The sequence below is a fragment of the Sciurus vulgaris genome (assembly GCF_902686455.1).
Source record: "Sciurus vulgaris genome assembly, chromosome: 13".
NCBI classification, from domain to species: domain Eukaryota; kingdom Metazoa; phylum Chordata; class Mammalia; order Rodentia; family Sciuridae; genus Sciurus; species Sciurus vulgaris.
The window spans coordinates 13,009,740-13,034,779 of record NC_136474.1 but is presented as its reverse complement, the minus strand read 5'-3'; the positions used below and the strand labels follow the sequence as shown (position 1 = coordinate 13,034,779).

Sequence of the window (25,040 nt, the reverse complement as noted above, 5' to 3'; positions counted from 1 at the left end):
CTAACTCTGGTCCTTGGCTGCTCACTGTGCCCAAGAGGGTCCTGATGGCCTCCACCTCCTGAGGCCACTGTGTACACCCAAAGCAGTACCAGGGACAGGCCTCTGAGACACTTAACACGCTGTGCCAGTCACATGTCACCGTCCCCTCCTCGGTCCCACCTTGGTCTGCCCCTCCCCTGAGAATGGAGCCTCCCTTTGCACTTGAGATGGGCCCTCACAAAGGGCCACCTGCCTGACTGAGTGGAGAGGAGGTGCGGGCTCGGCCACCGGGCGTTACCTTGGCGTTCTGCAGGGGCGGCTGGTAACTGGACGGCCGGTAGAACACCCGCTGGGCAGCGTCGGTGTGGATGTCCCCAAGGAAGAGCTCCTGCACCAGGTGGTCCAGGTTGTGGTGCAGGTACTGCTTCTCCACACGGATGAGCTGCAGCTCGTGCATGGCGAAGTTCACTGCCCTCGCACACTCGCAGCCGCTCTCCTCCCGCCACAGGTCATAGGCCACGTCCTGCGCCCAGGGGCTGCCGGCGGCCAGGAAGCCTGGGCATGTGCGGTTCACCAGCTGGCTGAGCTGCTCGGCCACTGCCTCCGTGTGGCAGATGACCTGGACGCTGTGCAGCTGGTAGTCAGCCTCGGTGCCTCCGCGGATGATCCAGGAGGCCTGGCGCAGGCGGATCTTACCCCGGATGACGAGGGTGTAGGTGGGATTCGTGCACCGGTTGCTGCCATAGTAAAACTGGTAAGCCTTGAAAGTGTTGTTATGGTAGAACCTGTAGGACCTGGTGATGAACTCGGGCCCTGACCGTACTTCGCAGCTGGAGGGACAAGAGGAAGGAAAGACTTGGGTGAGCCCAGGGGCACGGAAAGATTCCCAAGAGCAGTGCACACAGAATGCTTTCTATAGGACCTCTTACCGGTTCCAATCCTTTGGATCCTTACACCAGCCTAGGAGTTACATATGATTATCACCCTCATTTTATCACTGGGGAAACAGAGGCACAGGTGAGGGCACACCCCAGCACAGTCACAGAGCCAGCCACTGCCAGAGCCTGCACCAACCTGGGCAGCCAGGCTCCAAAGACTGCTCCCAGCACTGCAGTCTGCGTCCACTGGGAACAGGCCGGGGCAGAGGCCAGGTTCCCCGGCCTCCACTGTGGGCCTAGTTTACAGGGTTGCTTCCTTCTGGATAAGCCTATCAGAGGAATTCCCTTCTCTGTATCAGAAGCGGGTGACTTCACGAACACTATTTTAGGGACCATGTCTAGCACAGGCGGAGGCAAGACGTATACTGGATGAAATGGAACCTAGTCCCTAGTGGGAGACAAATTCACCCTCCCACCCACTCAAAAGGAATTTTCCCTCTAGCAGGGGAACAAAATGAGGCAATTCAGTGGAAGCCAAGCCAATACAACACGGGGAACAAGGGTCTCTTTGGTTCGTGTGGGCGACAAGGAGGAAATGCCCTTTGCTGGGGGCGTTAGATAAAGGCTAGGGTCCTAACCAGGACACTCAGACTGGCCTCCAGAGCAAAGAAGGCAGGCGGTTTCAGCTCCAGGACCGTTGAAAGGGCTCCAGTTACCAATTCACACATAGGCTGCACGGCCCAGGGCAACAGAGGTGTTCAGCGCTTGGATGCGCGATGTCTCCCAAAGACTGGTGTTTTGAAGGCTGGTCCCTAGTGCAGCAGTGTTCTGGGCTTTTGGTGATGGGCTCATGAGGGCTCTGACCCAATCAGTGGATTAACCCATCTGATGGGTTAATGATTCGAGGGGACTCTCTTGGGAGGGGGTGGAAACTATAGGAGGGACCTGCTTGGAGGCAGTGGGTCACTGGGGTGTGCCCTGGAAGGGTACTTCTTGTCCCTGAGCCCTTTCTATCTTTGCTCCCCAGCTGCCATGAGTGCAGCGCTCTTCTACCATGCCCTTCCGCCATGATGTTCTACCTCACTTGGGCCCAAAGCAATGGAGCCAGCTGACCATGGACTGAAACTTCTGAAATCATGAGCCAAAATAAACGTTTGCTCCTTAGAGCTGTCTTCTCAAGTTTTGCCACAGTGATGAAAAGCTGACTGACAGAGGGGTTCCTTAAATGGTTGGCCAAAGAGTCTGCCATAAGCTTCTATGAGATCCTGGGCTGCTGGTCAGGAGTCTCAGCTCATCAGGGTCGGCCTTCTAACCCTGCTCCCACTGAAGACTTGAACAGAGGTTCTGGGCTGAGCTGACAGACCACGGCTACCTCAATCGACAGGGCTGACATCCCAAACTAAAGTGCTCTCAAACTTGGTAACGTGCTAGTTCTTCAGTTCAGACTGGTGAGAGAGAAAGCCATGTTGGGGGTACCTCTGGCCAGGTAAATCTGTCAACTGATGTCACGTGACATCCTGTGGATGTAAGACACAGCAGTCCTTCAGGCAGCAGTCACTGGAGCCACAGGAGTGAGGGGACACTCCAGTTTTCTCCTCAAGGAGGGAGGACTCGGTGTGAGCGGCGCCCAGGCCAGTGGAGGCCAAGCAGAGCCCCTTGACCTCTTGAAGGTTTGCTCTGTTGGCACTGACGTGGTTCCGCCTCCACGTCCTGCACCTCAGGCCCAGCCATTTCCCCCTGCCCGTCACTCTGCTTCCCGAGCCACCATCCTCCCCACCCAGAAGTGAGCGAGCCTTTCAGTGTCAGTCACTTCTGCTCCTGTGCATTTGCACACAGCAGCCACAGTGCCCTTCAGTAAAGCCACAGCTGAAAACTTCCTGGTTCTCTTAGGTGAGAAGACCCGCAAGCTGGGCACGGAGGGGGGCTCCTCTCACTGCAGCAGAGGGTCGGCTGGAGCCCGGAGGTCAGAAGCCAGCCTGGGCCACGGAGTGAGACCTCATGTCACACAAACCAACACACGGAAAGGAGGCCTGGTGTGCACAGTGCCCTGGGAGCCAGCTCCGCGTGCCTCCCAGGTGCTCTCCGAGTTCACTCCACCTCGCTGGCCACAGGGCTGGGACCCTGGGTTCTCCAGCCCGCCCAGGCTCTTGCCCACTCTGCTTCCAGTCTGGGCTTTGCCAGTTCCTCCAGACGGAAAGCTCCTCCCGCAGCCTTCGCAGGCAGCCTCGCCTCTCCACTAGCCTTTCTGGCCCCCACCTGAGCCTGCAGTCGGGGACCCTGGGATCTGCTTTCCCACCTGCTCTACTCTGGCCCCTGGCCCGCAGTACTTCTTTGTGTAGAGATATATTTGGAAAATCCCTGAAGATAGGGGCCAAGTCTGTTTAGTTCACGACTTTCTACACAAAATATAAAATAGTGCTTGGTACACCATAGGTACCTAATAAATGACCATTTTAAAGTGATGATCTTGTATTAAGAATTTTATGCAAATAATTTATAATGCCATTACTTTAGGAGACCCAATATTTAGGGAAAAAATCGGAGTCTTCATCATCTTATAACTTTCTTTTCCCTCTTCTCCAATATGCATTTGATCCTTCCCCACGGTACCTGGAGGCTGCTTATCCAACTCCAGGAACAGGGCACAGGGGGAAGCGATCATATCCCAGGGTTTGTCTAGTTAATGCTCAACAATTTAGTGGGTAAAAAAAATCACAGATCTGCCTCTCTACTGTTTTTAAAAGCTCTAATGGAAGATAAGCTGGAGCTCAAACTGGGATAAACCTCGGCCTCACCGCATGGAGGAGAATCTAAGAGCTGTGCCTGGCCAGGGAGGCAGCTCTTACCTTACTGAGAGCCCTGAAGCCGTGTATTAAGTTACCAGAATATGCTAGAGCATGGAGGCTGCAGAAGCTTGCAAGTCATGTTTCAGGGTTGGTGAAACACAGACGCTTAATTTCACTTGCTAATGGTTTCTTTTTATATACGAGTGGTCCCGCAGAGTTCAGTAAACAAGGATCTATTCACTCAGGGCTGCGGTTAACAGCAGCACAATATAATCTCTGCTTCAGCATAGGATTTCTCCAGCTCTTAGCTGTTTCTCAACCAACTCTCATTTCACAGAGTGGGCTGGTTCTTCATCAGGACGCAGGCAGCACTGCAGGTCCTACAAAGTCCATTCATCAGGGAGATGGTACGAGGGGTCTTCGGTGGTCCCTCCCCCGTCCCCTGCAACCCGAGTGCTCTCACCCTGTGGAGACCCAGTGGCCCTCGACCGTGGGTGGCATCTGCACAGTGATCCGCGCCCCATTGTGGAGGTGTTTGAGCATGTGGTGGCACTGTGACTCCTTGAAGGCCCTCCAGGCACTTTTCTCTAAGGACCGAGGATGGGATCTGCTGTCCGGGTGAAGGAGGGCAGAACCTTCTCCCAGCCCTGAAAAAGAAAGGTGGAAGGTTAGGGGCAGGGACCTGGAGTGAGACCCAGAGTAAGTGGCTACGGGTGACATGAAGAAACCACCAGGATGCACTTGGACTGGCAGGCGGGTAACATTCAGATATCTATGCCATCGTGTAGCCGCGGGATCCAGAGAGTGAACCACTCCCATTTGATGGCCAGTCCTGGCTTCGAGGAGTCCGTCTCCCAACGTGTGAACTCGGGGACCTGCAAGTGAATGCTCGTCTAGGGAAGGAGCCCTCTGCAACCACTCAGGCACACCTCCTGAGCCGGCAGCAAGGAGGCAACGGTACTCCTGGTGCCTCTCAACCACAGGAAAACCCTGATCGCAGATGGCTATGCTGCACTCAGGTTAAAGGCAACCTCCCCGAGGCCCCCTCAGCCAAGTCCACTGCCTCTGGCCTGCGCTAGAACGAGAGCCACTGTGCAAGTGAGAGATCTCCGTCCAGTGACATCGCTGCTCGCAGTGGACAGGTCCCCTTCAGAGTGGCACTCCTGGGGGCCCCCTCCCAGTCCCCACCAGCCCGCCCCAGGGGAGGGAGGAAGCAGGTGTGCCTGACCCAGTCATCTTCTCCTTGTTTGTAGAACCAGCCTGTTTACACAGTGTGTGCATTTTGGTCAGCTCCCCCAGGTCCTAAGGACGCTGCCCCTTCAGTGGTTCAGCTCTGGCCCTGGGTCAGTCAGCAAGGGACACATACAGGGTGAACAACTGGCCAGCCTGTCATGGACACCACTGACCATGTCCTCTGATGAGCCCGCGTCACAGTTCTGGCCTTCCAACCCCCATCCGGCCACACCATGTCGCCCTGTTGTCCAGTTTTGAGCTGACAGTAGAGATGCTGCTCACCGGACCTCTGGAGTCCAGGGGCTGCAATTACCTTGACGACGGTGGAGCTTTCCTGAATGCCCCTGTTGGGCACTCGAGGAACAAAGCGTAATACAGCCTGCTGTGTGGAGGGTCAACGATGTGATTGATCACGCTGTGAGGAGCTTAAAATGGACTTAAAGTCACCAGGCACTGGGAGTTGGAGAGAGTCTACTTGAAATGTGACCCCAGGCGTTCAATGAAGATGCCATAGTCTTATCCTGGGCCGAGCTGAGATCTAAAACTTGGACTGTAAGCTCTGCACCCAGCGAATGTTTTCCATGAAGATCACAGAGCCAGGAGCAGTGGATGTGGTGAAAGCCCCAGAGCTGGGCAGCTCGGGTGGAGACTGGACCTGGCACTTGAAGGGTTTCATGGAACCCGGGACTTCCATGATTAAGATGCATCATTATTTCATCACCAGAGACAGAAACACTTGCATTTAAACGATGACACGAGGCTTTACCAGTAGTCTTGGGATGCCCACAAGTCACTCACAGCAGCCTCGGGCATCTCTGCCATTTCTCTGATCTATACAGGGAGACGGGGCGATGTCTCATGCAAGTCCAAGCAACCGCTTGCCTGAGCGTCTCTCGGTAGTGGAGCGTCGCCCGGCCTGGTTTCCTAGGCACCCTCCTTGCTATGACCCTGGACACACTGCATGGGAACGCTGGGCCTTGCGGCTACCCAGCCGTGCAGGTACTGGCTTCTCCCCTGCTCCGCTGCAGGGCCCCGCTATCGGCCGGGAGCGCATTTCCTCAGTGAGGTGGGGAACCCGGCACGCGGATCCACGGTGTGCGCCCGCCTTTCAGAACCTATCTGCCATCAGACTGGAGACTGGAGTGCAGGAGTGCACTGAAGGAAGAGACCAGGGCAGAGGAGGGCCGCCCTCCCGGCCGCTGCAACTTCACCACCAAAGGCCTGAGTCAGGAAAGTGGGTGTGCTGCGGCCCCGCCCGGCCCAGGTCAGCGCCGCGGCCTCCAATGCCCGACGCTCCAGGCATCGGCCTCTGCCTCGCGCATGAGCAGTGGACGTCGCGAGCCTCCAGGGGCCTCGGGTTGGCGCAGTGGTTTCTTTCCAGTGGTTTTTTTCAGAGACAAGGCTCTTAGGTCCACCTGGAAAAGCGCCCCCTCACTACAGCACAGTTAGAATGGTGGTGGAAGTCGTCCAGGTGCGCCTGACTCTGAGCTCGGACGAAGACCGGCTCGCAGGCCTCCCCACTCACCGGCTCCTGCGGAAGAGGGCGGACTGGAGCCCGGCCCGGAGCCCCACGCCCATCGACAGTACTTTGTCTATTTCAGAGATTAGAAGCACAAAATGAATACAGGTGAGTTTTTGACCTTGAGGTTCTCAAAGTCCCCTTGGCATAGATGAAAGAAAAGGGTAGAGATGATGAAGGAGGGGTCTCGGAAGGAAACCCGGGAGCCTGCTGGCGGAGGAGTGGCGGCGAGCGTGTGTACCCGTCCTTCTTGAGGCTAGAGTCCCCGGGGAAGGGACACAGTGACAGGCTCACACCAGGGCAACATTCACCTATGGGGGAGACATGGGGCTGGTGTTTGTTTTCTATTGCTCTAACAAAATACCCGAGGCTTGGTCATTTGTTTTTAAAAATGAGGTTCATTTAGCTCAGCTTTGGAGGTGCAAGTGGGTAGCAACAGCTTCGCTCAGCTCTGGTGAGGCCCACTAGCTGGGTCACATCGTGCCTGATGGTGTCATGGCAAAAAACTGTGCACAAATAAATCATGTGGGAAGACAGGAAGCCTGTGGAAGGAGAGATCACAGGACAGGAAGAGTGGAGTGTAGAAGAGTAAGGAATCATGAAACAGGAAGCGTGTAAGAAAAGATCACAAGACAGGAAGTGTGTAAGAGGCTATCACAAGACAGGAAGGGTGTGTAAGGAGCCATAGTGAGATGGGAAGTGTGTAAGGAGATCACAGGACAGGAAGACAGTGTGTGAGCTGAGAGAAGCCAAGCAGCACAGTAGCGACCTTGAACCCCAGGCTTCCTCCCAGAGAGCAGCCCTGGGGCACCTTCCAGGGCCCAGCCTGGGCTTCTGGTCCCCCAGGGGCACCTCCAGGGCCCAGCCTGAACTTCTGGTCTACCAGGCGCCTGTGTTCCCACGTCTCCTGGAGGCTAAGCCAGGCCACACACTCCAGCAATCAGAAGGCCCCAAGGGTCAGATTCTGTCTCCAGCACAGCAGCTATGAATGTCAGGGCCCAGGCGTCTGGGCTGGGTGAGAAGCCAGGCCCCAAAGGCACTTGTGAAGGAAGCAGGTCGGCATCTTCCTCTGCTTATGGAGGGCATCTCTGCCTTGATGAAGGAATGGAAGTCCAGGCAGCGCACACCACCTCCATCAGAGGCACTGCCGTTGCTGCAGGGAGAACCAGGCCGCGGGAGGGGAGATGTCCGTGGCCTGGGCGAGGGCAGAGGGGAGGCGGGCCATGGTGCAGAGCACTGACATAGGTGCCCAGGGGGGCTGCGTGGGAAGCTGAGGAGGACCCAGCGGGTTTCAGCAGTGAAACAGCAGGGCGAGGACACCACTTTGGAAAGACTACAGTTTGGGTTTTTTTCGAGGGACTGACTGGGGACAAGCAGATCAGAAAAGCAGGAAGACCACGAGGAGCTGGTATCATTTTTGCCCAAATAATGAGAACTGTAACAGCTGTCGGCACGTGAATCTCATCCCTTTATGTGGTCTTGAAGAAGCACTGGCCATTTTCGCAAACTGGGTGAAGGAAGAGAGCGAGGGGCAACAGAAAGGAAAGAGGAAGGCAGGCGGGCCAATCAGCACCACATTGAAAAGCGCTTCTGTGTCCTACTTTAACACATCTTAAGTCGAATAAATCAATCATCCTGGTGCTTCACATCGCAGAACGCAAGGACCGCAGCTAACGATAATAACAGTTCCCGCCTGGGACACCTATCATTTATCGTAATAAACGTGCTTATTATCTATAATAATTTTAAAAACCCTCCACTTAATTGGATTATTTGTGTACTGAAAGTGCTGTCAATCACGATATTGGGCTGTTGAAACTTGTACCTTTGTGTGTTGAATGCAGTTGGCACTGGGTCTTCTGATGATTGGCTTCTTCGGTGCCTGTGGACACTGGGGTGGAACAGTGCCTTACACAGAACAGGTGGCAGCCCTGTTTGGGACATGGAGGGCCTCCAGCATCACTCCAGACACAGGAAAGTGTGCGTGTGAGGCCACACGAGGACCGTCCACACCTTGGCTAATGGAGGACTCCAGATGTTTGGGCAGCTGGGCAGACTCTGCACTGCATCCAGTCCAGGGAAACAGCACCTGGAAGGATCAGGCTGCCAGTAAGAAAGTGGCTGAGATTCCACTCTTCATGTGGCACAGATGGGTCATCAGCCACGCGCCTTCCTCTCTTCTGTATGAACTAAAACGTGCAATAATGAGGATGATGACCCATGTTCAAGAGGCTGTGATGGCTCTCTTCATGTGACATCGCCTCATGGGACGGGACACCACTGCTGCGCAGGCAGGCAGGCCCTCTGGTGTGAACGTCTCACAGTCCAGGGCAGCAGCTCGCGGGCAGCCCCTGGGCTCCGTGCCCAGCAGGGCTTTCTGTCTCAAGCATGAGGAGCTGCAGGCCTGGGCCCAGGTGAAACTATGGTGGGGGCTTTCTCTTGAGGGACTATGGACAGGAAAGTGGGAGTCTGGAAGGAAACTGCTTGCCTGCTGAAAACAAACCAAGTCTTCGGGCTCCAGGGCACACTTCCAGAACAGGCCAGGGGGCCTGGGGACTTGTGCGCACTCGGGATCCATCCCCACGGGCGGGTCGCCTCTCGCAGGCTTCTTCCTTTCTGGTCTGCCACGCACACCTGGGCTGTCAAGTGCAAGCGTGTTCTCAAGTTGGAACTAGCAAGTGAGACTGGGCGCAGGTGATGGCTTGGCCATGAAGCTGCTGGGCCACTTAAGCAAGCACCATCGCCGGTGTTTCCCGGTGGGTCCTGGCAGCGGACCCAGGCTGCTTTCTGGATCGCAAGCTGCTGTGGCGTGGACAGCACTGACCGACCACGCCTCAGGGCGGGTGTGGTTCTGACCAAGTTCTTATATTTATTTCCATTTTTTTCCATGATAAACAGAAGCTAAGAGAACTGCTTTTACCAATCGGCAAATCTTGATACTAAAAGTATTTTCCTTTCAGAAGAAATAGTAAGGTCAAAAGTTCAAGCCCTGGCTCCCTTTTAACTTTAGTGTGTAAGTTACTTTTCTATGTCATCTTTCCCCAATGCCTAAGTCCCTGGGCTGGGCACTGGGATTGAACCAGAGACTGCAAGGTTATGTGTGTGTGAAGGGGGTGGATGGGAGTGTGTGTGTGTGTGTGTGTGTGTGTGTGTATGTATGGTGCATGGGGTGTGTGTGTGTGGTATATGTGTGTGCATGATATATGGGTGTGTGTAGGGTATGTGTATGAGTGTGTGGTATCTGGTGTGTGTGTGGTATAGGGTGTTTGTGTGTGTGTGTGGTGTATAGTTGTGGTATATGGTGTTGTGATGTATGGGTGTGGTTTATGGTATGTATGGTATATGATATGTGTTTGGCATATGGTATGTGTATTGTACAGGGTGTGTGTGTGGCATATAGTGTGGGTGTGCATGTAGCATATGGTGTGTGTGTGGTGTATGGTGTGTGGGTGTGTGGTGTATGGTATGTGTGTATGTGTGGTGAAGTATGTGTTGGTGTGTGTGTGGCGTATGATATTTGGGTGGTGCATGGTGTGTGTGGTGTGTGTGTGTGGTGTGGTGTATGTATGGTTTGTGTGTGTGGGCGTGTGGTATGTTGGTGTGTGTGTGATGTATGGTTTGTGTGTGGTGTGTGGTGTGTTGGTGTGTGTGTGATGTTTGGTGTGTGTGGTGTGTGGTGTGGTGTGTGTGTGATGTTTGGTGTGTGTGGTGTGTGGTATGTTGGTGTGTGTGGCATATGGTATGTGTGTATGTGTATGTGGTATAGGGTGTGTGTGTGGTGTATGGTGTGTGTGTGTGGCATATGGTGTATGTGTGGTGTATGGCGTGTGGCATATGGTGTGTGTGTGTGGTATAGGGTGTGTGTGAGTGTGGTGTATGGTGTGTGTGTGGCGTACGGTATGTGTGTGGTGTAGGGGGTGTGTGTGTGGTATAGGGTGTGTATGTGTGTGGTGTAGGATGTGTGTGTGTGTGTGGTGTAGGGGGTGTGTGGGGTGTGGGGTGTGTGGTGCGTGTGTGTAGGATGTGTGTGTGTGTGTGGTGTAGGGTGTGTGTGGCATATGGTGTGTGTGTGGTGTGTGGCATATGATGTGTGTGTGTGTGTGTATGCTGGTGTGCATGTGTGGCCTGTGGGGTGTGTGGGATCCCCGGCAGTGGAATAGTACAGGAACCCCAGGGTGCTGTCCTCCGGGCTCTGGGGCCCCGCAGTCTGTTCCTTCCCAGCCCCTGTGTGTCCTCAGGAGTCCTTGGGGTGGGGACACCCCTCCCAGTTCCCACCCTTGCAGCAGGCACACTGGACTTGGCCACAGCAGGTCTTCACAAGCCAATGAGGAACGAGGGCCCACGAGTGATCCAAACACCCTGGGTAGCACTAGTGTGGCACTGCGTGTCCCCTCTGACCTACAGCCCATCACTCCCTTTCCACAATGATTCACTCTGGAGTTGGGCAACGCTGCCCAGTGAGCAGTCCACAGAAATCCTGACTCTGTAGGGACTCACAGAGCCCACGGCGACAGGCCGACCCGCGGCTCTCTGTAATGGCTCAACTCCAGGCGTGGAGCCTGCTGAGACCCGCCTGCTGCAGGCATCCTGGGCCACGGGCCACTGCTAGCAGGCTGCTGGCGATTTCCAGTCTAAAGTGCTGCACGGTTCACCTTGATGGACTGCATCAGGTGTGCCCCTCAGCAGCAGGTTCCAGGCCCACTGCCCGCCTGTGTCGAGCTCTTCTCTTACTGAGGGGGAGGAGCAGGCAAGCAGCCGTGAGCCCCTGAACCACATCTGAAGCAGTCCAGGCCCAACCCCTTCACAGCCCGCGTACCAAGGAGTCAGGTTCCTTTCCAAGATTTCCTTTTCTTCTATGGAAAAGAGGGGAAAAGGTGTAGGGAAGACGTGCTTTCTTGGTTACAAAAACTATCTTCAAGAAAACAGTGTTTCAGAAAATTCTATTTTGCCCCATTTAGAAGTTTCTTCTCGTTTTGATGGTGATCTGCTCAGTCTTTCCATCCGGACAGAGAGGCCTGAGTGAAGGGAAGAGCGGAAGACCTCTCCACCCCAAAAGGTCAGTGTCACCTCCAGGAGTGCACACTGCAGGAAAGGCCATGTGGCCCTGTGTCAGGACCCCCAAACTGAGAGGTCACGCCTGGCTGTGTGTTCAAACACCACTTACACACGTACTCTGGACACCTCCTGCTAATCTGCCTTTCTGGGGCTGACTGATTTTTACAATTGGACATCTGAACATCCGCAGCTTTTCATCTAAGCAAAGAAAACAGTGATAATGGATATCTTCCAGCTGCATGCTTTCATGACACTCGATAGGTTTTATTTGGATTAAGAAATGCAATTGTTTCCAGAGTGAAGAAGAGGAGAGCAACGGCGACGTGTATACTTTCATGCCAACACATTTTGAACTTGGGTCTTGCCCGACATATGCAGTGTTTTAAAAAAGCAAAAATAAACACCAGGCTCAAATCCTGCCAGAGCTTAACTTACTCACCAACAGGACTTAGGGGTGATTTATGACCCGCAATGAATTGAAATAGACGTGGTCAAGATTCCAACAAAGACTGGATGCCACACATGACAGCATCACCCATGGCCTCACCTGGCTTTGTGAGCTTTTCAGTCTCACTGACCGGACCTGTCACTGTAACAATCCATGAATGCGCACGTCTGAAGAGAGATTTATTAAACTTTGTCACAAGTACAATCAGAAACATTGGACCCTTGCTTTCATCTACGAAGTTAGTATAATAAATAGACAAATGGTATCACAGGTTTCCAGAAATCAAGTGCCTGCTTATCAGGAAAAAGTCATTAAGCCACTCTAAGGAGGTTACAGAACTTTCCCCAGAGAGACATGCGTCCATTGATACAAATGGTTGAGCTTCATCTGCTTCTACAGAAGTCTTAGTGCCTGCGAATCCCTCTGTTGAGCAGACATGCTCCCCGAAACCATTCCCAGGGTTAGGTAAGTTGATAACTTTTTTCTGTTCAAACTACTTCAATCAAGTAAAAATCGGGAGGCAGAGATATCCATTTCTTTTTCTAGTGCTCAACAGTATCTAGCTAATTAAGGCAAACCTTTCTGAGATCCTGAGGATTTATAAACTGAACAACTATTCCTTCTTGCTAACCTCTTACATTGAACTCCAAAGCTTCTGGGCCTAAGTAGATCTTGGGCACTTTCATTATAAGAATTTTGTCATTGCAAATTTATTTTGAAATTGTGGCTGCTTTTGGTAGGTTAACTCATGTCACCCAATTAAACTTGCAAACCTCCCTTTTTATCTTTAATTCCCCCTCCCCATACACACAGTCTGGCTCCATGCTGCTCCCATCCATAGCTCAGACTTCGTCTTCCAGCCACCCCTGCTCCAGCATGACCACCATGACCCCTCCCAGCACCACCAGGCAGACTGTCCCCTGACTCCAAGGAGCTATCAGACTCTAGACTCAAAGTTGAGAGATTTTTGGTTGTACCAGACCGGAGGACACGTGTGGCTATGCTCAGGCTCTTGATGGCTGCCAGCTATCGCATCCCAGTTTGGACTGGTGGGGAGGAGTTTAACAATAACCCCCACCTCTCCAAGGAGGGAGGAAACCTTCAGAGGAAGCCAGGCTGCACTGAGATCACTCTGCAGTTCGACAGGCAATGCTCGTCTGCAAAGAGTTCTGTTTATGCCAAATTTCTAAGGAATTTCTCTTCTTTGAATTGAATTTTCATTTATATGATTTTCTCCATGGATACTACAATTCTTTTAAAGGGGCCAGTTTCGCCTGCTTCATCTCTGTTTTTTCTTGTGTGTGTGGCAGCTGCTGTTTGATCTGCTCGTTGGCTCTGATTTGTTTCATGTTTCAGCCAAAGATTAAAACTGCTCTGTAATTCTAAGCAGATGGGCCTAGGAGCCCAACCCTATAATGACACCTTCTCTCCTCTGCTCTGAACTGCCAGCTTCCACCCGATTCTTAAAATGATGGGATGGCTGAGGCTCAGAGCACACCTTGGCAATCAGCAGGTCTGGCCCAACCAGACATGTTCACAGGGCCTGCGAGCTACAGGAGCCTCCCATGCCGCACGACTACAAAGACATGTCCCAGCAGCTTGTGGGTTAAACTCTCTTCCCTTTCCTTGATCCTCTGGGGGGTCCACAGCCTGCTTTTCAGTTCTGACTCTACAGCATTCTGAAGTCAGAGCCAGCTGCAAACTTTTGAGGTGGCTGTGGTGGGTGCAGAGGAAGGAGATTACTGGTCACTCTTGAGATGTCAGGTGTCTGGCCATTAGGGACAGTTGCTCAGGACACCTTGTCTGGCACGTTGTGTGCTGCAGTGGCCGTGGCAAATATCAACACTGACCTGCACAAAATCTATTGTCTTCCTCCCAATGCATTTGTACTCTATTGCTCAGTGCAATTTCTGGAACTCTATTCAAGGGCTAACGCTCCCCAGAAAGTGGCACGCACGGGAAGCACACACACACACACACACACACACACACACAAAAACCCATCCAGCGAGGGAAACAGGGCGCCAGGACGCGGAACCTTAGGAAACTGGTTTTCAGGTCCTGGCTACCACAAGTTCCCTTGAACTGCACCCAGAGGACCCAGCGGAGACCACCGCACACCACCTTCCAAAAGAGAGCCAAAGTGCACGCAGACGACAAACACCAGTCCTCCGACAGCAGGACACCGCGATATGTCCTCCCCTTAAGCGGTGTCCTCCCCTTAACCATCATGGTTTCTCTTTTCAGTCTTATAAAGGCTCGGACGCATCAAGAGCCCTTCCTTGCGCGCTGACACTTTGGACACAGGATCGCAAAGCCTGCGATTTCGTGACAGTCTACAGTCTGAAAAGTCGACCGGGAGGATAAAAGTTTTCCTTCGGACGCGACGTAACAGATTCTGGAGACACAGGCGTCGGTGTGGGCGACGTTTGCGCCCTTCCAGAAAGAACACTTGGCCAACAGAACAGCTCCGGGAGCCCGGGCACCCGGCAGGGACCCCTGGGGCCGCAGCGCGCAGGGCAGTCCCCGGCCCGCGAGGGGCAGTGCAGACCGCGCGGCGAAGCCGGCTCCCGCGGTACTCACCGTGCAGCAGGAGGGCCGGGAACAGGTAGCTGAGCAGCAGGCGGCGCGGACAGGACATCTCCAGCGCTACGCGGCCTCAGTCCGCGACGCGTCCCGCGAGCCCGCGGCGCTCTGCGCTCCCTCCGCGGGGCAGGCGGGCGCGGGGCGCGTGCAGGGTCAGCTGCCGGGCGGCCAGGCCGGCCTCCGGCCTCAGGCGAGGGCAGAGTGCCCCATGCCCCGCGGGTCCCGGTGGGCGCCCGGCCCGCGTCCGCGCCGCGGCCTCCCCGCGTCCCGCCCCGGCCTCCGCGCGCCCGGGCCCGCGTCCCGCCCCGGCCGCCGCGCGCGCCGCCCCGAGCTGCAGTGGCCGCCGCCGCCGCCGCGCCTCTTCATATTTCCCCAGCGCCGCCGGCGGGGCGGCCGCGGCCGGGGCGGGGCCGGGGGCGGGGCCTCGGAGGCCGGGCCGGGGGCGGGGCGAGGAAGGGCGCTGGCCACGCCCCTCGCCCTCCGCTTGGTGTGGCTCCTGCAGCCAGCGTTCCTCCTCCCACTCCTCTCCCCACTTCTTCCCCTCCTCCTTTCCTCCCACAAGGGCCCTTCAGGACCTTCTGGCCGAACGCGCTCCTATCTTTCCCCCTTTTCCTCCTTCTCCTCCTCCTCCCTGTTCGCCTCCTGCTCCTCCTTTCCCTCGCCCTGCCCTTCCCTTCCTCGTCGCCCATCTTTACCTTCCCCCTCTCCCTCCACCTCCTCTTCCCCAGATCCTTCCCCTCCTGCCCCGCTGCGCACTGCATTCGAGCTTCCTCCCCACCCATCCCCATGAGGGGCTCACAGTCTTTGGGACTCCCAAAGACTGCATTTTCTTACTGTGTTTGCAAGTAAGGAAATGTGCCCTTCACCCTCCGGGCCTCACCGCCTGGGCATGGACTCACAGTTGAAAAGTGCCTCCATATGGGTGACAAGGGCCCGCCAGGCTGCAGGTTTGAAGTGGGAGCTGGGCTAAGTGGGCCGGCTAAAGTTGGGCGGTGGGTGTGCTCCTGCACACACACGTGCCAGAAAGAGAGAGATTAGAGCAGAGTAGAGATCTGCAAAACTGCTGTGCAGCGCTGTGCAGCCTCTGCAGCCAAGAGTGCCCTGGGGAGCCCTGCCGCAGGCCCCGACCTGTGAGGAGCAAGATGTAGGCAGTAGGAGCCCTTTCTCTTTTTCCACCCGCTTGCAGGAGCAGGAGGACTTGTTGAAACACGGAAGAAATCTCAGAGAAACTCTCCCTTAGTCCCCTTCCCTGAGTCCTCAGGCACACATCTAATAACCACAACCAGGATGATTTTATTTATGTCCTGTGGTCTGGGAGAGGGGTGCTTTTACTTTGGCCTTTTAGACTTTGAGGGAAACATCTTCCTCCCTAGTCCTGAATTCCCTGGAGGGCTAGTTCAAAGCCACTGGGTTTACCTGGGAGATCCTTCTGCAGAGGAGACTTCACTTCTCCCAGGCCAGGTTAATGGGCTCCTAAGCTAATGTCAGGCCACCTCTTCTCCTGGGATAAAGAGCAGGCATCAGGAGGGTGTAGAGAACATTGCTTGACTCGGCCCTGCTAGGGTTTTTCCTAAATAAAACACTTTACACGAATGCCTGACTCCCCAAGAGGGTTTTCTGCCCCTTTGAACAAAGCAGTAATTCAACTGCTTAGTCATTAGACTTTCAAAACTAGTTGAATCTTGACTTCATTATGATAGTGTAATAGAAGAGAATGCATTTGACAGTTTCCACTTTTCCAGTGCCCCGACCCCAAAAGTCACTGGTGTTTGGTGTGATGGTGCTGAAGCAGTTTGATGGGTTTTCATTTTATTTACCATTATTAGCATCTTTCCATCATTGATATGGGGAATCAGAGCACATACCAACTGCTAGCTCACAAGGGCATCCCGAGAGTCAGCTGTGCCTCTGTTTGCAGTTGTGAAGATCAGAGTCACTGTGTGGGTCACAGAAGATCCTGGAAATGATGCCTTTGAGCACACGAGTATTTCTGGGCAGTCTTGCTCTGCTTCCTCTTTCTGAACCTTTCTTTCTGAGCATTGCTTATCCCAGTTGCCTGGCTTGGGTATCCCACAGTGATTTGTAGGACTTGAATGTCTCCCAAGAGGCAATCAGATTTTCATTTCAAATGAAGAATTTGATTTCTTTGCAAACGTTGGGCAGTTGGAAATGATATAAGGACTAATTACCTGCTGAGGCAAAACATGGGCCTTGTCACCAAGAACATACACCAGCCTGTACCAAAAAAAGCACACACAGAGGACACTAGGCCACGTTGAGGTTTTGCAGCTCTTTCTCTTGATTCCTTTCAGTCCCAGGGAATATTTGAAACACACAAACAACAGAAGAGACTGAGTGGCAGGTGTTTTCCTATAAGCAGCTTTGTTGGTAGTAATTGAAAAATATCAAGGCCATTCATTACACATTAGCAGAACAATTAGTTAATACATTCACTTCAGTAATTATTTGATTTTGTTATATAAATAAGAAAGACTAAAGCCAAGGGCCAGCTGTAATTTGGCATCTTCTTGATGTTCAAGTTGTTTCAATGTTTTGTTTTTCCAACTGGTTTTACTGGTGTGGTGTAAACAGCCAGAATGAGGCCGGCAGTGTGGGATTCATTTGCTGGTATATTTCCCCATCAGGGCATCATAGGTTTAGATACTGGACCCTGAACAAGGCCAGTCCAGAAATGTCCCAGTGGACTTCTGCCTGCTGAGAACGTCTAGAGTTGTATCCCTGGTAGCGCTCACTTTCTGCATGGCTTCTGTCTGTTTTCTTTTCAGATGGAATCTAAGTTGCCCAGGCTGGCCTTGAACTCCTGGGTTCAAGAGATCCTCCTGCCTCAGCCTCCTCAGGAGCTGGGACTATAGGCTGCACCGCTGTGCCTGGCTACTGAATGTACTTACTGTATGAATGTACCCACTTTAGAAGAAGAAGAATGAAAAAATATAGATTCGTTTGAGAGTGGTTATCTGTGAATATGTGCTCAGAGTGTTAGGATTAGGAAGAGGCCATGACTGGGAAGTGATAAAGCTGTTTTTAAATCAGCTCAGAATGTGGAGCCACGAGCACAAGGAATTTCCCAGATAAGGTGTAAGCACGCCAGCCTGGAGCAGGAGCCTGGGTGCCCCATCCAGGTGATAATGGGAGAACCCCTGCTGGGCATCCCCAAGTGTGATAGAATATTCAGAGGACCCGTATGCAACTGGTTGGGAGAAGAAAAAGCATAAAGGAAGAACTCTCATGCTTTGCTCAGCCCGCAGCATGACTACCTAATGGTCTCCTCCTTGGGGCTCTGCTGATCCGCTCCTGACCCACGGTTCCCCATAGGAACTGTGACCACAAGCCAATGTCATAGGTTGTGCTTTGCAGGAATGGTGCTGGGTTGATCAGTTCAGCTTGGTTTTCACAGCAGGGTGTCGCAATTTTTAGGGAGCATGGAGCAGTGGAGCAGTTGTGAGTTCACTGTCATTGTAGGCCTGGGAGGTGTAGGGGCCAAGCCCCACAAACCTGTGCCACCGCTTGATTTTCTAACACAGGCCTTGCAAAAGTTGACATCATGCAAACCATCTGGAATTCCAGAGATGCTAGGCTTTTCTTTTCTTGAAGAAAAGGATATGTTTAAGAAGGGTCAGAGTATTTAAAACATGAGTACCCAAATGTGCTGCTATTGAATATGTGAAAGCATTCTGCAGCTTGTGCTTCCTCAGGCTGGGAAGTGTCAGCGGGAATAGGATGTTTCTCAAACATGCTGGACGTGGGTGCCGGGCCTCTGACATAGGTTAAGTCCCTGCAGACTGAACGTCCCCGAAGCCCGGGACCCGTTCCCTTGTGCTCCACTCCACCGCACACCTGAGCCAGGCCTTCAGCTTTGCCTGCAGCAGGCTGCGGTCAATGGTAGAGATGCAAACATTGTGAACAATCCTGTGCGGCTTCCTCAGAAGCAGAGGTAATAAAATCACCCTGAGGAAGCCTTCGGGAGGGTCACACCTAAGAGTTGTACTTTTTTACAAACACATTAACTACAGCAGATTCCATACTGAAAATTAAGCAGGTGCATCAGGGCCTAAGAGATGAAATGTCACATGTCCCACTCCTCTCCAGTTTCCTGGTGGGGGAGAGCACCAGCGAGGTGCTGCCGAGCCTGCCATTCTTCCTCCATCACTGGTCATCCCACGGGGACCGAGCAGCTGCTGAATGCCAGGCACACCCTGCAGCCATGCAAAAGTGCAGACAGGTGCATGGGAGTGACAGCTTGCCACCAGCGCCTCCGCTGTGATTGCTTGGGAAGATGACGAGGAGACTCAGGCTGAGGACTCAGCACCAGAGAGGAGACGTGCCCGGCACTTGCTGAGGCTCCTGGAGTGCTCTTGCTGGGAGGCTGGTCGCCCTCTCTAGTGGCTTGATCTGTTCCACTGGAGTTTTTGACTCTTCGAGGACAGAAGGAAGCTGGATGTTGTTCCTCTCTCCTCCCCAAGATCCTTCTCCCATAAAGGGCGCTTCTCCGGCAGGATAAGATCAGACCGTCAAGGAGGAGTCTTTCTGAGCCAGCGCCACCTGAGCCTCGGTGGCATAGGGCTCCAGCAGGAAGACACGGGAACTCTGGCATTGGAGGCCAGCCTGCCAGAGGTTGGCATGGCACCGGCCACGATGCTCAGACCTGGTTAGGGTAGAGTGCTCACCCAGCACATGCGAGGCCCTGGATTCAACCGCAGCACCACGAGAAACAACAGGTATCTGACACAAAGTTGGTACCACGTGATTGCTCAGGAACCAGATTGCTATGCACAAGCCTCTTGGCTGTGTGACCTTGGGCAGGTTACTTATGCTGGCTGGACCCCAGTCTTTCCCATTTTATCAGATGCGTGAGTATAGTTCAGCACTACACGAGTTTGCCCTAAAAAAGGAACTCGCTGACAAGAGGGAGCTTAGGTTAGACCATGCGTTCTCAACTGTGGCAAAATGGCTCCCCCAGGGTTGGGGATTTTTCCCATCCTGGGGAGTGTGTGAAAAACGTAGATGTGACTGTGATTTGTGACCCTCCAAAGAAACACAGCACGGAAACAGATGTAAAATGATTCCGCAGTACCTACATCCCAATGGGAGGAAGGTAATGAGGAAAAAAGTGTTCTCAAAGGCTCTTTGGGGGGGCAATAATGAAAAAACTTTGGAAACTCTATGTCATATGAGTAAGTAATAGATTAGTCCTGAAATAACAAGTCACATGTCAGACGATCCCAAGAACTTCATTACTTTAATTCACTGAACATTGTGACAAAATGAAACTAAGGTTCTACCTCAACTGACCATCTAGAGTGACAACCTGCCATCTGAATACGTCATTGTAAGCCACAAGCAATATTGCTCTCGCTTGCTTGCTTTCTGTAGTCTTTGAAGATGATTTTATTGGCTACCGTGGGTAAACTAACAATTCGGTATGAATTTGACATAACCTAGTATCTATTATTCTTCCTTTGCATTATTTAAATTTTATCAACATGTGTTTGGCCTGGGGAGGATGCAATTGTACTCCAACGACAATGCAGGTGAAGTATTCTCTTTGTACTTCTTTATTTATTGTTTATTTATTTTATTGGTTCTTTTTAGTTTAATATAACATTAGGACTCATTCTGACATAAACATAGAAGCATGGAATATAATTTCTTCTACTTCTGTCCCCAGTACTTCCCTCCCCTCCTTCCTCCTCCGTTCCCCTCCCTCTACTCTACTGACCTTTCTGCTCTTATGTAGTTTTTAAAATGAGTGTCCTGTGGATGAACATGGTGCTGAGACTCACTGGGATCTGTTCACATGCACAGAGGGCCAGGTCAGAGCCATGCACTGGCTTCCCTTACCTGCCCTCCTCCTTTCCCGTAACCCTCTTCCTCTGCTCCACCCAGCTCTCTTCTATTCTGATGGAATTTCTTACTCCCTTTCCTTTCCTTTCTTTCTTTCCCCTGTATCTTGGGCTAGCTTCTGCATGTCAGAGGAAGCATCTGACCTTTGACTGTGTGTCTGACTTCTTGTTTCTATTGGTTGTCGATCTGATTCATAACTACAATTTCCAAGCTATGCACCTTATATACAATTAAAAGCGTCTTATCTTTTTTGAGCTCCTGGTCTATAATCATAATATAAATTTTTAATACGGCACCGTGGACTTGCCACATGCAACTGTAGTTTCATATCACTTTCAACTTACACGAAACACGTGAGGAGAGATTTATTTCAAACTAAACTTAGAGGCTGACGTGTGTCGGGATGGTGATGCTCATGTGGCGTGACTAGGGCAATGCCACGGCCTGTTCCTGGCACAGCCTTACACAGATTCTCCATATGAGAACACTGTTACTGACCACACCGTATCAACTTCAGAGGAGAGAATATGCCATCTTCCATTGTTTTGACCATCCGAAGGCCAAAGTCAAAGCCAGAGGACTCTGATGGAAATAGCAAGGCTGGGATCCTAAGAGGAAGCATTCTTAGTTTCTTACATAACAATCTCCCAATTTCCTGTCTTGTTGCATGCTCAGTCCTGTCCGAATTGTTTATCTTTGATTTCGATTGTACCACTAGTACTAGTCTCTCTTTGTAAGTGGGAAACAAAGACCAAAGAGATTAAGTGGTTTGCTCCAAATACACAACTTCATAGAAGTGGAATTTCTATTTCATAGAAGTGGTTTTCAGACTTTCAGTGATGTACTACTTTCAGTTCTAAGTCTGTAGCAGAAAGCAAAACAGTCTTCTACTTCTCAGTGGCAGAATATTGATCTAGATGTGTCTGGAGACATCGGAGCCAACGGGAGGATACGTGAAGGCCCTTTGGACACGTGGGGATCTTGATGCTGGGTCCTAAGGTGGGTGTTCTATGAGTAAAGTACTCAAACGTCGTAGTTTTAGGACAGATGATCGCAATCTGTAGAGCAGGCAGGTGAGGCAGCCACTGACACACTGCTGCTCTGGATCTGGTTTCAGTGTTGGGCTCGATTCGTCCCCACAGTGTGATGGTGTTTCTGGTTGTGTGCATGGAGCAGGCCAGACACTTGGGAATGGCTGTGTGCAGTCACGTTGCACCTCTCTGAAGCCTAGGTATCTGAGGCAAAGATGGGCATGGAGTTCCACGCCATGGTGGCACTTCGTCTCCATATTAACATGACAGGTACAATTCCCTAGAGATCCAAATATGTGAAGTCTTGATCTTCTTGCAGTGTGGAGAAAGCCAGAAGAGAGCAGGGCTGTTCCAAGATAGAGAGGGAGCCCTGAGAGAGGCTGGCAAGGGCGCGCTGGGGTGCGCCGCACACCACAGCGCCAGTTGGGGCCCGGCTTGGGTCTGTTGCTTCCCCACAGAACGTGGTGACTTTGCTGCTCTGTGCTTGCATGGAGAGCACGAGGGAAACTTCTATAAACAGACCCGTAGTGAAAAGGTGCCAGTGTCCTGGACCCCTGAGGATGGTAATGAGCCGGCCCTGCAGGCCCAGGTGAGCCTTCTGTGGCTGGCAGTTTACTTCCCTGCATTTGCCTCTGCGTCTTCCACAGGCAGAGTAGTCTGGGTCTCCATCAGTAGCTGCTGACAGACCCCGAGTGGAGGAGATGGGGCCAACGTTTTACTACGACAGACCCATCGAGTCAGATGAAAGGCAGCAAGAGACTGGAAAATAGGGAGAGGGGAATAGGGTCAGGGGCTGCAGCCATGCTGTGGGACAGCACGTCCAGCTGGCCTCACTTCAGTGGTGATGGTCACTCAGCTGTGAGGACCACGTGTCCCACCAGGGAGGACGGCTGCCTGAGCCTGGTCTCAGGGGACAGAGTGTCTGCAGACGCCTGAGACATGGCAGGGCTCACAGGGCAGAGCCGTGTTGCCTGTTCTTCCCTCTTGGAATTCCAGAAGGGTTGAGCAGCTCCGAGACAGTCTGCAGAGGTGAATGCAAGGAACGCCAAGAGACACTCTTCAACTCCGGGAGGTGGCGTCTCCTTGCGGTGGGTGGCAGGAGCTGGGGTCCCGCCAGAGGGGTCAGAGGACTCCATCAGAGCCCCCAGGCCACCCCGAGGGGTGGCCAGGACTCCAGGTCTCCCATCTCGTCCAGGGGCACTTCCACTTCCACCTGTGCTTCTCTGCTTTCCCTTCGTGCTGATTGAAACTTGGAGGTCGGGGACCTTGTGAAACCCTGCTTATTAAATTAATTGCATTCCAATCTCCTCTTAAGTATGTCTGGTTGACCTTCTGTGGCCACCGGCTCTGCATCCTCAGCTTCAAACAATCACTAGTTGAAAACACTGGGGAGAAATTGCGTCTGCACTGAACACAGGAAGACACTTTTCCTTGTCCTTGTTCCATGATGTGACACTGTGACAACCGTTTGCACGGTGCTCTCAGTGCGTTCGGTTTTATCAGCCATCTAGAGGTGACTTAGGTCCACAGGAGGATTGCATGGGTTCTGTGCAGGTACTGTGCTATCATACACATGGGACGTGAGAACTGTGGCATCCGTGGGGTCCCTGGTTACTGAGGGCAGTGGTACCCCATGTCCCTGCTTTTTTCCTTTACTGCATCAGTTCTGCCTTTGGTGCTTCTGGACATGTGTGAGTCCTGTTCTGATGTCCAGTATTCTGTACTTCACCATGAGCTCCTGGTCTGTAATCATAATACAGATTTTTAACAGTGTGTCTAAGGGATTCAGCCTTATCTATGGCACTGGCAATTTGTCTCGCTGTCAGTGTTTCCCTGGTGCTGCTGCCCTTGGGAGGCACTGTGCTTCTGGGAGGGCAAGCCCTGCAGAAATCAGCTCTGCAGCATCCATTCAGGCTGCAGAGTGCTCCCAGGTGGTGTGGGAAAGATGACCCTTCCACGCACATTCTACTGTGCCTCCAAAGGCCTCACCCTCCACGCAGAGGGCCATGCAGAGGGATTCCCTTGCCACCACACAGTTGGATGTGTTGAGTGTCCAAGATCTGGTGGCTCTCCAAGGATGTGGGTGGGCGATGGGCAGGACAGGTAGGTTGGGGAGTGGGCAACCGTTGGTTTTGAGTGGTAGAAGGGAGGCTATGCATTTCCAGCCCAGGCTGAACTTCCCACATTGTCACCCATTCCACAGGAGCTCATGACCTCGGAAACCTTTAGAGGTGGGACTTTTGGAGAGGGCTGGCCCAGTGCATCATGCCAAACCCAATAGCCACAGTGAACCCTTGACCCAACCAGCTGCCAAAACTTTGCATAGAAGACCCTTCTCCTCCCCTCCTGGACACTCACGCGCCACTCTGCCACGGAGAAGAGCCCTGGTGTGGACCCCGGCATTGGTGCAGGTCTGAGCCCAAGAACATAGAAGATGCTGGAGCGGAAGAGCCATAAAGCGCCATCCAGACAGAACTAGTTACGTCACAGGCAGGGTGCAGGTCAACATGTCCACCCACATATCTGTCCAGTCCCGACACTTCTGCAGTGCCCCCTTGGATGTGAAGTGCCAGCAGGCACATGCTCCCCTCCAGCCATCACCAGCTGGTGTAGCACAAGGAGGTCAGTCAGCACTGCAGCAGGACTGTGGCCCGAGAGTCTGCATGAGGAGTGAGTGAAATCACGGCCCTGCAACACTCTCTGAACACAAACACTGGCTCTCTCCAGCCCGCCGAAGAACAGACGATCAGATAGGAAAGGGCATGGGAAAGAGCCATCATGGAGTGCTCCAGACTAAAGCCGGCAGATAGAGAGCGTAGCCGCAAAGACGGGAGCGAGCTCAGACCACCTTGCTTCATTCAACAAATATTTATTGAAAACCGAGTCTTACTTCTCTCACATACATTTTTGAAAATTAGACTCTACGATGACAAAGCTAGTCGAATGTGTGTGGGACTCACTATGGACGGATGCAGCCCTCACATGAAGACGGTGGTTTTCTAGAACGTTCCAGGAGGATCTAGTCACTCTATCTACAACCTTTCTAAATAAAGGTGACAGAGGAAAGAGTCATCGGGTGCACGTGAGGATATGCTTTCACTTTGCAACGGGGAAATCAGCCTGCCTGGGATGGGATTGCAGCCTTGGGGACTGAAATTCCAGACTCTTCCGTTCACTGTGGGAGAACCTGTGTGCAACCCGAAGGTCCTAATGAGATGAGAGGAGTTGGTGGGAGATTAGGGACTCGGGTTTGTCAAGCACTGAGCACAGCGAGGGGCCCCACGAATGGCGAGGCACTGGGAACCAGCCTGCAGGGGTGGCCTCGGGGCTCATTCCTCCTCTCTGTTTTCGGTTCCCCCAGATTCTGTCCCTCCTGTTTTGACCATTGCTTAGAACAAAACTAGAACCTTCTGCGGCTCGCTCAGTGAGTACACAGCATCCGCCGCATTGCAGGAGCGGTGTGCACACGCACGCCGTCACTCTCTCCAGGGAAACCCAGAAGAGCGTCAGGGCTCCGGGACAGATCCTCAGTGACAGAGCTTCCCTGCCTTCTCTCTGGGGCTCTGCTGACCTGGGTTGGTTCCTCTCCCATGCTGAAAACTCGTCTCTTTGGTGCTTCCTTTCTTTGTCTGATCCTCCCAAAAGATTCCAGTGTTCTCATGG

General features: G+C 52.8%; 1 protein-coding gene across 1 annotated transcript in view; it reads right to left on the bottom strand.

Annotated features, from left to right (window-relative positions):
- APCDD1 (APC down-regulated 1) overlaps positions 1-14,834 on the bottom strand; it is a 29,271-nt gene extending 14,437 nt beyond the window's left edge. The window contains exons 1-3 of the mRNA XM_079108871.1: positions 14,482-14,834; positions 4,107-4,290; positions 278-809 (exon numbers count right to left, since the gene is read on the bottom strand). Of these exons, the coding sequence (XP_078964997.1) occupies positions 278-809; positions 4,107-4,290; positions 14,482-14,539 (774 nt within the window). The 5' untranslated portion in view covers positions 14,540-14,834. The remainder of the gene's footprint in view (positions 1-277; positions 810-4,106; positions 4,291-14,481) is intronic.
- Positions 14,835-25,040: the final 10,206 nt, after the last annotated feature.